Consider the following 18116-nt stretch of genomic DNA (forward strand, 5'->3'; position numbering starts at 1 on the left):
ATTATTGAGTCATGCACGAACGTCCTTAAACCCTATGTTAAAACCCATTTTTAACTCCAAGTTTTTAGTTCACTTTTCTTTATTTTCTAGAAAGATGAGAAATCTAAGAAAGATGAACTTTATGAGATTCTATCTAAATCACCATCTGCATGAGAAAATGAGCCAATTTGTTAAAGACGTTTTTACTTTTTGTAATGGGCTGAATTGTGGGTTCCGTAGAGTGAGTTTTGGGCCGCGTTAGATATTGAGCTTGAACACGAAAATATGACTAGGCCCAAATTCTTAAAGACGTTGTGTGTATTATATCGGTGTGAGTCCAATTATCATCGTAGGCCCATAAGAACCTTCGACTTGGGCCAGGCAGAAGATTGTATTGTATGTATGTATTTCAAAATTTTAGATCATAGCAAAAGAAAAAATGAAAAAATCAATGGCAAATTAGCAAGTTTGGTGTATGAACTAAATTAAATGTTACATATGGACCGCAATTGAATTGAGTTTTAAAGTATAGGTACGAAAGGCTTTAAAAAAACTGATTGTTTCTTCTTCACGCTATTATATCAACTATTGTTCGTGTGATCGTCGAATACGTTGAAATCAAGTTTCACTTTGTTTAATTAGAAAATACCACAAGTTTTACTATCATCAGTGCATCTTTCTCTTCTGTCAATAAACAAGTCATGTTAGCTTTTTAGTAGAGATGTTTATTTAATCTACACGGTCTCATGTCAAGTGAAAAATCATAAACTATATTGATAATGTGGAGGAAATGTTTTTTTTTTTTTGTGTTTACTAAAGAGGATGGAGACATGGATCGTATTCTCCATCCGCTTTCCTGACCTTGAACCCCACTACACTTTATGCTCTTATTACAAATAGTTTAATTTTGTTGAAATTGTGAAACCAAATATTTAGATATATACTTCTCATAATACACATGAGAATGGATGGGTTGATTAAGTGTTCTTCTTAGTAGTAAGTGAATCGGATATTTTAAACCAAACATAAAATTTGTTTGAGGAAAATTTGATCCCTACAAATTTAGGTATGAGGAATCTCATTATGACCTTCGTGCGAGATTTCCTGGAGATAGATAATGAAATAGGGTAATGATTAAGAACCTAAACGTGTGATGAGAATGTCATTCCAATTAACCAAGACCACCAATAGATTTAGCATAAGCTCGAGTCAACTTTATTATATATGTATTACAAATATACGTATATGACTGAATTAATACCAATTTCAAAACTGGACCCAAAGTAAAACCATCTTTTAGTCTCTATAGACTTAGGTTCAAGTATTTGTAAATCAACTCCAAAGTCAAGTACGTGATTCATGCAATTTAGTTGAAAATGTTTGTTTTGACCTAAAATTTTCTAATATATCGGTTTGAATATTTAAGATATTTATTTATGGCATTTGTCTTCTCTCTTTAATAATACATTGAGGTCCAAATTGTTGACATTTTTTAACATAACAATTCCCCTCTACAAATCCTATACAATCAATTATGGATGATTTTCTTCTTTCATACTCTTCATTTGTTTTTTCTTTTTATACAAAAACAAACCTATATTTTCTAATTATTATGTTATTTCATCGCTTAATTATAAATTATAAACCAGAGATAAAAGATTTTGCTTGCATGAATCCTACATTTTTTTTCTTTAAAATGAAAATATCGATTTTTGAATTTGAGTATAATTTTAATTTGGTTCTTACCATTTAAAATGTTATACATAAATTTCATCTAAATGTTACATTCTTATTTTTTAAATTTGATTTACTTATAGCTTTTTAATTAATCTTAGCTATGAATAAAGTTTTGTGATATCGAAAACTAATTTAATTATAATTTATTTAAATATTTAAATGAACATATAGACATTAACTCTAATATCGAAAAAGAAAACACAATAAAAAAAAATATATATATGAACCTTAGAAATCAACTCGAAACAAAAATCAAACTTAAATGATATAAATACATACACACATATCTTCAAACCCATAAATCAAATAAAAACCGAACTTGAATTTTAGAACACAAAAAATAAAAGAAAAATTATTATAAATAGAAAAAAATCTATTTAAAAAATATTTAAACGATCTAAACAGTTGAATGAATTTTGCTATATATATATATTTTAGATATTCTCCCTATATTTGAAAATAAAAACAATCCTAAAATAAAATAGAAAAGAAGAGAGAAAGAAAGAAAAATGGTATAAAAATGAAGTGGTCGGCCATTTGGGCTTTATATGGGCCGAGAGGGAGAGAGAGAGAGAGAGTGAGAGTGAAAGAAGTGTGGAAATGAAATTGAAGTCATCGGATTTGAAAACGATGGACACACTGGGTCCCAGTTGTCCCCCCTTTCCCCAGCCACCCCCCCTTCATTTTTCCCTTATTACCCTCTTTCTCTTACTCTTTCACAAAGAAAATCAAAAAGGCAAAACTGGCTTCTTCCGTAATTATTCTCTTCCTTAATCCCTTTTTTGCAACTCCCCCCCTTCTAAATCTTCATTAATTATCACTTGTCCATTTATTACCCAACACCTCCCCCTACCATACCTTACTTACTTCTCCCCACTCCTCAATTTCAATTCGTTTTTTCAAACCATCTCTCTATACCATAATCAAATCAATATTCGTAATCGTTGCAGTATTTATTGTTTCATGCTTCAATAATAGTATACGCTATACCATGTATACTTTTATAACACCGTATAAAATTTTAACAGTTTTATTGAGTTTTGAATCCTTGTTTGATTCTTCTAAGTTGTATGTATAAATGTTCTGAGATAAAGATATTTATATGGAGAATAAATATGTAAGGAAGGAGAAAAAAGAAAGAAAGGAAGAAAGAGAGAAAGAAATTAGAAAAAAGTGTGTTGTTGGAAGGAAGTACTATAGAGGAGAGATTGTAGTGTACCCTAATTTATGAAGTGTGTTTCTTAAATGGGATGCTTAGAATCAAACTCACTCACTCCTCTCTCCATCATGTACTCTTTCTCATGGGGTCCCATCTTTTTTCCATGCCCGTGTTTCGTCTCTGTTGAAAATATTTTTTTTGCTTTCACTGTTTTGGTTTCAATTATCCTATCTTTAATCTCGAACTCCCGATGGTTTTAATTTTCTTTTCATTTCGACAACGTGTGTAAGTGGAAAAATCATAAAAAAAATACGTGGTTTTAACTTGTATTGTTACACTTGTGTCACGTTTTCAATCGTTGGTTTTAAAATTTTCTAACTTCATTTACTTGACGTTGATTAACGACGACAAACGTATGAGGTGGAACAAAAGGAAAAGAAAAGTGTATATATAAAGTGGATTCAATGATATTGTGACAGCTGCAAAATGGGTGTTTGTGTTGGTAATTAAATGATGGTTTTGTCTAATTTTCCCATGCTAACATTGGATTTTTGTTCCTTAATTATGCTTTCTATTTGACTAATTACTCAATTACTCTTGTCTAATCACCTCATTTCTCTTTTTTTTTTTACTTTCACAATTTTAACCATCTAAATATTTATTAAATTATTATTAAACTTTGAAATTGATGAAATAAAATTCAATGGTTGAAGTTGAAAACTTTACTAAAAACCAATTGTTTTGTTTTATTAACTATGCTATAAAATATATTCATAAATGAGATATTATGAATTTAAATTTAGAAAATGCATACTTATATGAAAAATATATTTAATGATTGTGATATTCCATGCTATAAACTTTTTTTAATTAAAAATATATATTATACGATAGATTAGGAATTATATATGATGTTAACAACATTATTATACATCCTTTAATATATAGTAAGTTTGTTTATTAATTAATAATTAAAATATTTACCAAAATATTTACCTTTCATATAAATCAAAATTTTCTATTTTTAAAAATATTCCTTATTTATACCGGGGACAATTACAAAGTTTAAAAGTATTTTGAATAATAATTCAATCTTTGTTTTAAAAGTATATATTTAAATAATAGAGAAATTGTTTAAACGACAAGTGTGCTAAAAAAATTTATAGATATAATAAAATGTCATTGTATATTTTAAATAAACAAACACTAGTAGTAGTTTATCGTAATCTACCGCTGACATATACCGAAATATCTTTTGTTATATTCGAAAACAACTCAAAATTATTTTTAAATGTGTTTTTAGATTATGAAAAAAAAATATGAAAATGTTCACTAAATATATAAAAAAAGTCATAATCAAAGTCATCATCTTTATTGATATTGATAGACAATTTATATATTATTGAATGTTTTTATATTTGATAAATATTTCGATTATGCATGTTGAAAAGGTTATCAACAAATTGGAAGTATATATGACTAAGATATTTACCATGCATTCACTTGACTATGACAACTAGTGAAAGAATATAATCTTGTATTGGTTTATATATATATGATAAGGTTTGTAATTTTAGAAATGAAGTAAAGTATTGTTTGAGATACTCTAATATATGCTTCCAAGATATGGTATTTCATATAATAAGATTGTTCCACATTTTATTTCACAAAAGTAAAAAATATTTTCTAAAAGTGTATTTTGGCTTACCTTCCAAAGTTTGGCAATACCATTAATTATAACATTATTAAACATTTAATAAATTTAAATAACAAACTTAAATATGTCTAATTATTCCAATAATAATCTTAACTCACACTACAATGTCACTAATGACAAGTTATGTGTTCAATTAGCAAATGTATTAGATATATATAATTTGAACAAATGGATTGTATTTTATAAACACAAGATAATGAATATATGAATATGAATTTATAAGATAATTTAGAGGCTTTTTTAATATAGATCAAAACGAGCATTTTTTTTACATTATTTATAGTACATATAGATGTTAATACTATAATCTATCATCGATAGACGTTGATAGAAGTAAATTGAGGGGAGTCTATCATCTATATTGTCAATGATAGTAATTGATACATCTCTATGTATTTATATTTATGCTAAATATTTGTTTATAGTTTATTTATATATTGAAACTAAGTTAAATAATTACATTTATTTAATTAAATGAAAGATTGCAATCAATGTATCCATTAATTAAAATTACTGTTAAATCACTGTTGTCTTATTTAATTGTTTAATAAATTGAACCACAAACAAATAAATGAACACATTTATATTACACAATTATTAAACCTACTCAAATTAAAAAAAAAACAATATATACAAAAAAAAAAATATAGTACGCTTATTTTTCTATAACGTGTAAATATTTTATTGAATGTTATATTTTTTAAATTTTATCTTGTTTTCTAATTAATTACTGTAAACAATTATTTTAATACAGAATAATTATTGACAATGATTTTGTAGATATTGATTATAAAGTATTATTTAAAGTTTATTAAAACTAAAACGATATACTTCTTTAGATAAGGAAATGTGTTAAAAATGATAAAGTTACGAAATAGTTACACCAAAATCGTGCATACGGTACATTTGTCATTTACAGAGGTTTTTCTGTAACGTAAAAATATTTTGTCAACTCTATTGATTCTGACGATTTCCTAACTATAACCTTATATATAAGATAACGTAACATACGTTACTATGCGTTATTATACGTTACTATAAATGTGAAACTTACCGAGTATAATATAATTATTGTCAGTATACGTATGATACACTGGTCTTAGACGTAATAATTTAAATTTGAAAATTTTAGACTTCACTTTACAACGGTTTGGTTTTGAAAATGAAACTGAAAAAATACTATGCTTTTTAAAATTCAATCTCATATAGAACACCAACAACTCAATTAATCACACGTTATGTCTTCCATTAGAAATATGACAAATGTTGTATTAAATAAAAAATATTGACAATCGACAACAACACCGTTCGCTAAACTAAACTGTGGGCTATCGGTCCAAGCACAACATAGACTAAGTTGTTTATTTCATCTTGTTGACGAGTTAATTTGTGGTCATTTAATTAGGAAAACCTTAGTTAAAAATTGAATGATTAAAAAAAATTATTTGAAAGTATACAATTGTGACGAAATAGTTAACAAATTTTTTAAAAAATGGGCATATTTCCTCACAATTATAGTAAAAAGGTAATAAGATTTAGGAGAAATTAGCAAATATATTTGTTGTTTTCATTTTTAAAAATAACACATTTTTTTTAAAAGATTTGTAAAACTATTTTTTCTCCGTTCCTCTCCAACTAAATTAACCACGGAGATTTTTCTAAAATATTTAAAAATTTCAACTTACCGATTGTTTGGGTTTTTCCACCCTTTTTCAAATTTGTTTACTTTTTACTTTTTTTTTTGTATATTTTCAAAAAAATTATTCAAGTATTTTTCTAGCTCCAACCATTAACTATTTATTTTAAAAAATAAATTTGAAAAGAACAAAATTATGGATCTCCATTCCTTAAGAAAGAATTGTATTGAGAATGTCCATTACAATTTTATCCGGAAATCAAGATCAACATTTTTTAATGTCAAATTTTTCTATTACAATATTGTCAAATTTTATATAAATTTTTCTGTTGTAAATAATATTTACAGGATAATCTTCCCAACATGATTACGTATAAATGATTTGAAAAATGGAATAAACAAGCTTGTATAAAAAAAAATTAGATGTGGAGAAAATGAATCAAAATTAGTTTTTTAAAAAAGAAATTCAAATGTTTCCAATTGTAACCTAACTTTTTTTTTTTCATATTTCTAAAAGTTTCTGTGTACAATTTTAGGTGATGAACGGAGATTCATAATTTATATAGAAAATTGAAAAGATGATAAGTTGGAAAATTTGAATATTTGAAAAAGTGAATTTAGGTATAATTGTGAATTTGGAAAGATATATGGAAATGATATATTTAGATAAATAATGAAAAAAAGAAGAAAGAAAATGAAAAGGGAAATAGAAGAAATGAGTTTGACTTAGGAGAGTGGGGAAATGGTAAGAAATTGTGTTGCCTCCTCACACCAAACCTCTCCTTCATACTCCCTTTCTTTTCTCCATTTTTAGTCCGAATTATTGGCGCGTCTTTTCCAATCTCCAACCACACGCGCCCACTCTTCATTCCCTTTTTTCTTCTCTGCGATACGACGTCGTTTATCCTCCAAACTACGTGTGTGTGCTTTGTGCTTGTGCTTGTGCTTGTGTGTGTTTCTTCTTTCTTATAATTGTTTGTTTTTGATAAAAACTCTCTCTCTCTCTCTCTCTCTCTTTTTTTTTTCTTTTCCTTTCCTTTCCTTTCGTTTCTTTGTTGTTAAAAGTTGGGGATTTCTGTGGGATTATATTACATCACCACTAGCAAATACACAACAACACAAAGCATCTCTCAGGTCCGATCAGATCCATTCAAATCTTTTCTTTTTTCTTCTCTTCACCTTCTTATCTTTTTCAATTTCTTTGATTTTGGGGGGTTTTTTTTTGGTTTTTGTTTTTTGTTGTTGTTGTATTTCTTGGCTTTGATTATCTCCTCAGTTTGGGGGGGTGTTGTTTTGCTTGCTGGGGTTCTTCTGAATCATCCTAGGGTTTCACTTCCTCAGGGGTTTGTTTGTTTTCTTGGGTTAATTTTTGGATTTTGGATTTGGGGTTTGTTTGTTTTTCTTTTTACTTTCTTTTTTTTCGCTTTTGGGTTTTGAGCGGGAGTGGATTACTTGGAAATGTGTGGGATCGTGAGTTAGGGTTCGTGTTCAAAATCTTGTCTTTGTGTTTAAGTGTATGACGATTTGGTGCTGCTTATGCTTCACCGTTGGAGAAGAAGAAGAAGAAGACGAAAGGGCAAGGGAAGAGGAAGTGAAGAAGGAAGAAGGTGAAATGAAACCCATGATGCGTGAGGAGGTTTTTGAGAACCAGGATGACTCCGATCGCATTGTGCGAAATGGTGATGATTCTCAAGGGAGTAACCCACTTGCGAGTGCTGTTGATGATGTGCCTGAACGCCATGACGGTGATCGACTTAGATTGTTTGAGGATATGGTCAGAGCAATGCACGATGGCGGCGATGGTGGCGCTCATTGGGATGATGAGCTTCGCGGTGCTGGTGCTGGTGGTGGGGCTATTAATCCCTGGAATCTTTCTTTTGGAATTATGCATCAGTCTGAGGGAGGAGAGAGTAGTAGCGCCTCGGCTTTACCCTTGTCTTCTATGGTGGAGACTTCTATGGAGGAACGCGATCGGGATGCCCACCATAAGCGCGCCAAAGTTCACTCCAAATTCATGTGAGTCACTAGTAGACTGCTTCTGGATGTAAATTATTCTAAGGTTTCATCGGCCTGTTTTCTTTTACCATTTTTTTCAGTTTTGAGAAGGGGCGTTGGGCTTCTTTTCCTTAAATGTTCTTTCTTTGTGGGATTTAAGATTACATATTGTGGTGGTTTTAGGATGGATATCATTAGCATTTATTGAGGTTATGATTTACGAGTACACAGGGTTCTTCGTAATTTAGCAATCAATCATGCCTTTTGTTGCTATCTTTGAGCCGGCCGTCTCTAAACAATTTGCTGTTTTGCACTGCAATTTAGAGATGAAAAGTTACGTTGTTTATGATCTAGACGTGCTTATCAGCCTTGGGGCAGTATCAGTGTTTGGAAAGTAGTTGTTTTAGACTTTCACTTCCGTATATAAGTCAGCCAAGGAGCCAGCTAGCAGTCTATATTGCATAGAACCTTCTATTCTTGAATATTGGAAGTGGTATCTAGTATGGACCAATATGTTTTTACATCCACCATATCTAAAGTCCATCCTTATAGCATTTATTAAACTGCTAGATGGCTCCTTGTCATTGTCTTTTAGATAGCTTTTCTTGATTTCAAATGTGTTTCTTAATCAAAAGTAGCATGTTGCTCGGCAAATCTAAGCTTTTCGAGAAGATATCATATGGCGTGCCAAGTTGATATCTCAAAATCCTTTTCAGTTCGAGTCTTTTGTGGGAGTTGTCACCATGGAGAAGTTTCCATTTCATGAAATGGAAATTCATTTATATTGGATAAATTCAACGTGGCTTTCTTTCTCCGAGAAGAGTTTGAAAATGTAAACTTTAGAAATGTAGTTGTTCTTGATAGTCTCACTTAATCAAAGGTGTTTGCGTCATAATTCCCCCCTCCCGCCCACCCATTTGAATACGCAACAATAACTGCAATATTTTGTAGAAAATATTCTTTTCAAATTGTTTTCAGGATATGCTCAAACCAATCTTTATGTTTTCAAGCATTGTTGACCTTGGTTATATAGTTATCACACTCATTTGCAAAGCTACTTTAGATTCTATACTTTCATTACTAATTAAAATAGTGTCTTCATGAAGGTTTATCATTTGAGGGGTGTGTAATTGAACTAGGTGGTTATAGGGCTAGCGCACCTACTACCTTTTGTGATTCTGTCTTTCTGCCAACTATGACATTTTGTTGGAAACTCTGACATCTGACCTCCACATGTGTGGTCAATGATGTATTATGTCATGTGATCTCTAGTTTAAAACAGAGTAGGCTACAAGTTAACAATAACTAAGTATGTGCAGTAATACTCATTCTGTTTTGAATAATTTGCAAATTAGCACCCTATCTAATTTTCTATAATTTACAAGTTAGACTCAATGATAAGTGCAAAATCAGAATTGATGCATGCTATTCAGTTGCAATGGTGGTTTCTTATTTTCGTTTTTTTTTTTTCAATTTCCCTAGTGAGAGTTCATTTGCAACTCCATGGCCTTTGGGTGCTGGAAATCCTATGAGAGAATATGATTTTATTCATGGATCACCGTCAATTATGTCAAGGAATGAATTTCTATACCATGCTTCTACATCAAGCAGATTTGATGCCGACAAAGATTTGGAATCTAGTTTTGGTAGAGATGATGGGATCAATGAGAATGACACCTGTAAATCAGAAGGATTTGAAGTAAGGATGGATCTTACAGATGATTTACTGCATATGGTATGCATCTCCCGAGATTTATGATTGCAGTCTTGCTTATCTTTTGATTTCTTGAAAACGAGTTGAAGTTATTTCATAATTGATGTCAGGTTTTCTCTTTCTTGGATCACATCAATCTTTGCCGAGCTGCTATAGTTTGCAGGCAGTGGCAAGCTGCTAGTGCTCACGAAGACTTCTGGAGGTGTTTGAATTTTGAAAATAAGAATATATCTATGGAACAATGTAGGTGATGCTTTTCAAGTAGTTGGTTTCTGCTCTTTTCCTTCTATTTTCTACAATAGTTGATACGAGAGGGATGATTTTTAAAATCTTGGTTGTCTCTTGATCATGTTGCAACTTGAAAACATGTAGGATCCAACAATCCAACATTCCTGTTTGGAATGTCTTTAGTGCTCATGAAATGTTGTTAAAAACGTAGGACTGTTACGTATTTGGAACTCATGTTTGATACCCAGTATGATTTTTCTCCCAAAATCTTTTTGACTAGGCACACACACACACACATATATAAAAGGAAAGAACTTATTGCATGCTATTTTAACTGTATATATGTCATAGGATGTGACAAATATCTATACTGGTCTTGGACTCTTGGTGTCAGTACCAATGCAACATTTTCAATTCTATTTCACATTTAACCTACTTTTATTCTTCTTTCTGCTCTCCATACAATGTAAATTTATGTGGTTGTATTTCTTTGTGCCTATGTATTAACTAATGCCCAATCGAATTCTGCGTTGCTTACTTTGTAATCTGTTTTGGAGCTATTTAGTCAATTGATTGTGAATTCTGACTGCAGTTGAGGATATGTGTGGAAGATATCCAAATGCCACAGAGGTCAACATCTCTGGTGTACCAGCTGTTCACTTGCTTGCCATGAAAGCAGTTTCTTCTTTAAGGTAATGATCACAATTATGTTCTGTTTTGTGTTCTTTTTTCCTGATATTGAATCTTCTTGCTGGTGTTTATTGTTTTATTACTGTCTCAGAAATTTGGAGGTTCTAACTCTGGGACGAGGACAACTGGCAGATAACTTTTTTCACGCCCTTGCTGATTGCCATTTGTTAAAGAGTCTTACTGTTAATGATTCTACTCTAGTTAATGTTACACAAGAGATACCTATAAGCCATGATGGACTCCGTCATCTTCATCTTACTAAATGCCGTGTTATACGCATATCTGTTAGGTTGGTACTGTCTATACATCTTAATGCTAAATGTATTTAATGGTTGAACCTTCGTTTTTGTTGGGTCTAAAGCATGTGTTCTTGCAGATGTCCACAACTTGAAACATTATCCTTGAAGCGCAGCAACATGGCACAGGCTGTTCTTAACTGCCCCCTTCTTCGTGACCTGGATATAGGCTCTTGTCACAAGCTCTCAGATGCTGCAATTCGCTCGGCTGCAATTTCGTGCCCGCAGTTGGAATCTCTTGATATGTCTAATTGTTCATGTGTTAGTGATGAGACATTACGTGAAATTTCTGGAAGCTGCCCAAATCTTCAGCTTCTGAATGCATCATACTGCCCAAATATATCTCTGGAGGTGGAATACCATTTTATTTAAATATTGAGCGAAGTGACTGTTTTCCCCTTCAGACTTTTTTTTCCCTGATATTTTGGTTCATTTTTTTTGAAGTCTGTAAGACTGACAATGCTGACCGTGCTTAAGCTTCACAGCTGTGAGGGAATCACATCAGCTTCAATGACCGCAATATCAAATAGTTCTAGTTTGAAGGTCTGGAATAACCTATTTCCACTGTTTCTAGTTGTGTGATGCTGTATCTGAATTAGTTGAAAATGGTATGGAGACTCATTGCAGGTTTTGGAGCTTGATAATTGCAGTCTTTTGACTTCTGTTTGTCTGGATCTTCCTGATTTACAGAATATCAGACTTGTCCATTGCCGCAAGTATATCTTCTCATCTCCAAGCAATTTGTAGCTTCTATCACATGATTAATTTCGTTTAGAAATACTTTTGTACTGAGCCTTCAGTTCTTTTCCTTGTGCTGAATCTGTTTTGCTATTCTTGCAGATTCTCAGACTTGAGTTTGCAGAGTATTAAGTTATCATCCATAATGGTCTCTAATTGTCCATCACTTCATCGGATCAACATCACTTCCAATTTACTTCAAGTATGTCATAATGATTCTTAAAGTTTTCTTCCTCATCATCTTATAGGGGTTTAAAAGAACATTGTACTGTACTTTTGTGGACTTGCAGAAATTAGTGTTGAAGAAACAAGAGAGTTTGGCCAAATTGATTTTGCAGTGCCCTAGTCTGCAGGATGTGGACCTCACAGATTGTGAATCTCTAACGAATTCTCTTTGTGAGGTTTTTAGTGATGGTGGTGGATGCCCTATGTTGAAATCACTTGTTCTTGATAACTGCGAGGTAAGTTGCCTAGTGTTTCCCATCAGTATCATGGTATTAGTTATTGTGATTCCATCGTCTGCAAATTATTTGGTTGGCTTTCCATTTATTTCTAATGTGAACATGTTTCTTTTGCTCAGAGTTTGACTGCTGTTCGATTCTGTAGCAGTTCTTTAGGCAGTCTTTCCCTTGTTGGTTGCCGGGCAATCACTTCACTTGAACTTCAATGTCCTAATCTTGAAAAGGTTTCTCTAGATGGCTGTGATCGTCTTGAAAGAGCATCATTTTCCCCTGTATGTGAAAACTGACCAATTGTGATTTTTTAACGGTCACTATAAATATTCTCCACAGTGCTAAGGATTGGGGTTTCTTCTTTCTCTCTTTGTTTTAAGGTTGGTCTGCGGTCTCTAAACTTGGGAATCTGTCCCAAATTGAATGAATTAAAACTTGAGGCCCCTCATATGGATTTACTTGAGTTGAAAGGTTGTGGTGGATTGTCTGAGGCAGCCATCAATTGTCCTCGTCTAACATCATTGGACGCATCCTTTTGTAGGTTAGTTTCCTATGATTATTTGGACGAAAGCTTCTATTTGATGGAGATATTGGTTGCCTATGTCACCGAGTTCATTTTTTCTTGTAGCCAACTGAAAGATGAGTGTTTGTCTGCCACGACTGCCTCATGTCCCCAGATTGAGTCGTTAATACTGATGTCATGTCCATCGGTTGGTTCGGAGGGACTTTACTCTCTGCAATGCCTTCTAAAGTTGGTTGTGCTTGATTTATCATATACCTTTTTGTTGAACTTGCAACCAGTCTTCGAGTCTTGTATACAACTCAAGGTACTTTTTTAATAAATATATTGTTGTTTAGGCAATTTAAATTTTACTCAATATTATCATGACCCCCCTCTGATCTTTTGTTTTATTGATGCCTTCTCCGTTGTGTGTTTTTTAATGAAGGTATTGAAACTACAAGCTTGTAAGTATTTAACTGACTCATCGCTGGAGCCTCTTTATAAGGAAGGCGCTCTTCCTGCTCTTCAAGAGTTAGATTTATCTTACGGGACACTTTGTCAGTCTGCCATAGAAGAGCTTCTTGCTTGTTGCACACACTTGACTCATGTGAGCTTAAATGGGTGTGTGAACATGCACGATCTAAATTGGGGTTGTAGCATTGGACAGCTTTCATTGTCCGGCATCCCAATTCCTCTTGGTCAGGCCACTTTTGATGAGATCGAGGAACCAATTGCACAGCCAAATCGTCTGTTACAGAACCTTAACTGTGTAGGTTGTCAGAATATCAGAAAGGTTCTCATTCCTCCAGCTGCACGTTGTTTTCATTTATCATCATTAAACCTATCACTGTCGTCGAATCTCAAGGAAGTTGACGTTTCTTGTTACAACCTATGTGTTCTCAACTTGAGGTTATACTCCACTCCCCACCCTCGCTTAACAATTCTTTTTTTTTTTTTAATTTCCTTTGGGGGTCAACTCTGTGCTAAATCTGTGTTTTTGTGATATAGTAATTGTTGCTCTTTGGAAGTTTTGAAACTTGACTGCCCGAGGTTGACCAATCTCTTTCTTCAGGTATTTGTCTTTTTTTCCATGTAAGTTTTGGATGTTGATACTAGTCTACTCTGAATAGTCCTCCAAGCAAACTGAAACAACAGCAGGGGATAAAGTGGACAAAAAAAGGGGTCAAGACAGATTACAACTCACACGCCCACATTATAAGAACTTGGTCAATGACGGGTTGAACACCCACCTTGGCCCCCCCCCCCCTCCCCCCGTAGGGCTATAGGCCTCTGGTTCTAAGGACCCCAATTTTGTTTGCATCCCCCTCTTCACTTTAACTTTTATTATTATAGTTGTTTACTTTTTACTGTTCTGTAAACAACACTTTGGTTTCAAACTTAAAAAAAAAAAAGAAATGGGAGCTAAGAGGTGCATATGAGTTGTTGTATGAAGCTAACTAGATCTCTGTTTTCCTAGTCTTGCAACATCGAGGAAGAAGTGGTTGTAGCTGCAGTATCGAAATGTAGCATGCTTGAGACGTTGGATGTCCGTTTTTGTCCAAAGGTGAGGGGTGTCCCCCTTTTACTCTCATTATTTGATAGTGCTGGCATAACATGACGTTACTTGGCTGACTTTAAAATATTTCTACTTGTAGATCTCCTCAATTAGCATGGTACAACTGCGTATTGCTTGCCCTAGCTTGAAGCGGATCTTCAGCAGTCTGTCTCCAACATGATTAATTCTTCTTTTCCCTACAAAAATTTCCTCCCACTTGTTAATTTCAAGTCTTGGAGATGACTTGAGTTTCGTCACTTTATGTATATGGATGGTCCATAATTCTGTGAGCTTCCGTCTGCTTGGAGTATATAGTTAGTTATCTTTGTGACACCTTAAGAAAAAAATAAGTTATCTTCTGTCTATATTGCTACCTACTAAGTTAGCCTTCCATCTTTAATTCAGTTTTGCAGTGTCTATGAGAGAGATTAAGAATGAATGATTGAGAACACATTATTATTAATTCTCTATCGATAACAATTCGGTTTCTTTGCTCTTATGCGATTCATTCATCCTATTATTAAGTTTATTACTGCCACTGTTCTCCCAAAATCACGGTTTAATACAATCGATCCCTTGATTTTAACATTCAACTGATATTGGTTGAGCGCGATTATAAGATGGAAAGATCCAAAGTTTTAAGAGGGTAAAAAGGAAGCTCTTTTATGGAAAAATCTGAAATGACTCATTGTTGTGGTGCCGACACTGAACTTTGAGCACATCCACGCAACAAATTTGTTCGGATATTCAAAAGCAAAGATGGAATATTATAATGGAGAAGGTAGATTTGGACACTTGAGACAGCTTTGTTTGAGAAATAATCGAACAGCCACCGACAAGACCTCAGGAACCAACACACGTGAAAGTGTTGTTAACAAAACAAAACGGTTTGTCTTTGATTTTGAGGCTATTTGTGTCATTGGGCAAGGCTGATTTCATTGCTGCAGCCGATCTGTTTGATTTGGGCCTTGAAGAAGCCTTCTTCCAGTTCGTGGTTATTGGCTGTCACTCACTCAGCCGATTCAATGGCCGCTGCCCTTTGAGTAAAACACAAGTCTCTCCTTCGCTTCAATCTCACTTTTTCTTCATTTCTTAATCTCTCTCTCTTCTCTCTGTAAGACAGCTGCAATGGCGACCAAGATTCTGTGGTATCTCTTGTTTTGTGCCCTGTTCGTCTCTGTTTTTTCTGCAGGAGATTGTAAGTTGAAGTTCTTCTCACACCCACTTGCTCATTCTTTTTGTTTCAATGGCCATTTCTGTTTCTTGAAGCTTGTGGTTTCAAGTTCTTGTGTATATACTGCATTTTTTGGTGCTAGATTTGAAGTTTCTCTTCTGGGTATGTTGTAATTGATCTGCATTTGACTTGGGAGCTTCTGTTTATTTGGTCATTTTCGAATGTAATGCTACTGGGTTTCTCCATTCTGACCTAAACAGTTTATTGGTATCTTCAATTAACTGCCACGAACATTTCTAAGTTCAGATCTGTAACTAATATACAGCTTCTTCGTAGTTCAAAACTGTGGTTCGAAGTTACACTTGCGTGTTACTTTTCTAACAGTGTTTGCGCCCTTTCCTTTGGATTGATCGGTTTTTGTATTTTTGTTTGTGTTCTTGAGAGTATGAAGTAATCCCTTCTTCATGTTAGGCTTGAATCGAACTCGAAAACTTACTCCTGTTGATTGGAACAATTGCAGCAAATGTGACCGATAACCCTGCTGACAAACTAGTAGTTGTGCTGAACAAGAACAGAACGGCTCATAAGTTATCTCCTCTGAAAGACAATCCTGGCTTGGCATGCCTTGCTCTTCAGTATATTAAGGCGTACCAAGGGAAATGTGAAGCGGTTGGAGGTCCCGACGGAATGAAGCCTCCTAATTCTGCGTTTGCTGAAACTTTTGCTCCCAACTGTGGAGTTGTTGTCTCGTCTCTTGCTCCGATTACGGGGCGGTTGCTCGGTTGCCAGTCTAAATATGTACATGCTCCCGAAGCGTTTTCTGATGTTTTAATGGAGAATAACAAGAGCTTGGAGATTCTTTACTACAAGAATAACACTGAAGTTGGAGCTGCTGTTACTGGCACAGATGGGGGTTCTCCTTACTTTTGGTGTGTGTTGTTCAGCAACGGCACCACCTCCAACAGCTTTGCTTTTGAGGGGGGAGTGGCCAAGTTAACGCGCCCTGGTTGCTACAGTGGTGCCGATGACCAATGCAGCGGAACCAATAAGCAGTTTTCAACCTCCCGTATGTTGCTATCAGCCTTCACATCTTTGGTTGCCATAACATTTGCCTTTGGTTTATGATCGTAGATAGGTCTCATCCAAACATGAAAAACGTCATATTACTTGCTTTACAACCATCTATTTTCTTTATCATTGGTTGGGCACTGTATTCTTTGTTTGATTTTGAAGTTTTTGAATTGTTTTGGAAGTGCTTGATTCGTGTTATTTGGTCATCAAGTCATCATATGTTGTAAAATCTCGTGTATTCTTGGGTTTCATAGTGGATCCATTTTTTCCTTATAAAAGAAAGTTTCACTTTATTAAGTACAGTTATGTTTGAATCAGATTTTTAGTTGATCTTATGAAATAATTGATCAAAGATGACGAGAAATGATTCTGTGATCTCAAGTACTAATATGAAATAGGGAACTCTTTGTATAATCTTCCATTTCCATTTCGAACACATAACGAAAAGAAGACTGCAAAAATTGCAAATTTGGTTGACTCTGAGCTTACTGTCCATTGATGAAACTAAACAGTATTCCAAAAGGTAAGAGCATTCAAGGAAACAAACACAAAAAACTTTGAAAGTTGGGACAAGTTCTAAGACTCCCAAAACATTAAAGAAGCTTTACACTTTAAAACAAATGCAAGAAGCAGAAGAATGATGAATATGCCACAAGAAGAACCACCAACTCTGTGGATCCAATAAGGGTCAAATCTGGCACATCTCTGTTCCAAGTGAAGAACTCCAGCAATAATGAAGATCAAGATCATGAGAAGAGCAGGCAACCAGAAGCCAAGATGAATGGATGATTCCTCCTCTTCCAACTCCTCGATGCTCGGTCTCCGATCAATATAGAGCGGTGAAACCACCGCGAGAAGGCCGAGGCCTACTGCCAGCCACCGGTCATAGGAAGAAAACCGGCTCCTCCTTGACATAGCGCCGACCCCAACCTCCATGGAGATGGAAAACTAAGTAGTAGTTCTCTCAAAGTCTTGTGATGATGTTGTAATGGAGATTTGTTTGTTTAGAAAATGGGAATCATTTTGGTTATTGAAGAGGGAATTTATTCTGTGGAAGATTGAGATTGAGTGTTGAAGAAGCTTGATTGTGGGAAGAATTATTCCCCATTAATGAACAGAGGCTTAGTTCATTTGTTATTATTATTATTATTTTGGGTTGGAATCTGATTCTAAGTGAATACTCAAAATTTACAAATAAAAACAAACCAGATATGAACATTGGCGGAGAATATGCATCTTTGTAAGCTATAAACATTAATTAAATCTACGTTGGTCTATCATTTTCTTATATTTATAATAAACATAAATAATAATCTATCTTGATTTATCACAAATAAATCATGTTATTTTGCTATATAGTATCAATTGACAAAATCAAACTAACAATTTGTCTACAAAGGGCTCTTTTTCTCCCTCTAAAACCTCTCTTCTCTCGTGGAACTAGTAAACCTAATATAAGGACTAAATGTTAGA

At 33.7% G+C, this 18116-nt stretch overlaps 3 protein-coding genes across 3 annotated transcripts; 2 read left to right on the forward strand and 1 right to left on the reverse strand.

Moving 5' to 3' along the window:
• Positions 1-7219: 7219 nt before the first annotated feature.
• On the forward strand, positions 7220-14897 carry LOC101215035 (F-box/LRR-repeat protein 15). Its single transcript, XM_011655897.2, has 17 exons — positions 7220-8244; positions 9706-9958; positions 10048-10180; positions 10758-10857; positions 10947-11144; positions 11232-11502; positions 11596-11694; positions 11779-11867; positions 11992-12091; positions 12180-12350; positions 12470-12622; positions 12722-12882; positions 12970-13168; positions 13289-13752; positions 13852-13915; positions 14321-14407; positions 14499-14897. Exons 1-17 carry the CDS (start codon positions 7745-7747, stop codon positions 14577-14579), a joined length of 3123 nt encoding a protein of 1040 aa, XP_011654199.1. The 5' UTR covers positions 7220-7744; the 3' UTR covers positions 14580-14897.
• Positions 14898-15102: 205 nt separating this feature from the next.
• On the forward strand, positions 15103-16945 carry LOC101215279. The gene is made up of 3 exons (XM_011655899.2): positions 15103-15441; positions 15518-15596; positions 16093-16945. Exons 2-3 carry the CDS (start codon positions 15527-15529, stop codon positions 16695-16697), a joined length of 675 nt encoding a protein of 224 aa, XP_011654201.1. The 5' UTR covers positions 15103-15441; positions 15518-15526; the 3' UTR covers positions 16698-16945.
• A 93-nt stretch (positions 16946-17038) lies between these two features.
• On the reverse strand, positions 17039-17702 carry LOC105435317. The gene has a single exon (XM_011655900.2). It carries the CDS (start codon positions 17577-17579, stop codon positions 17220-17222), a length of 360 nt encoding a protein of 119 aa, XP_011654202.1. The 5' UTR covers positions 17580-17702; the 3' UTR covers positions 17039-17219.
• Between the last annotated feature and the right edge of the window lie 414 nt (positions 17703-18116).

The sequence above is a fragment of the Cucumis sativus genome, chromosome 4 (genome assembly GCF_000004075.3).
Source record: "Cucumis sativus cultivar 9930 chromosome 4, Cucumber_9930_V3, whole genome shotgun sequence".
Lineage (NCBI taxonomy): Eukaryota > Viridiplantae > Streptophyta > Magnoliopsida > Cucurbitales > Cucurbitaceae > Cucumis > Cucumis sativus.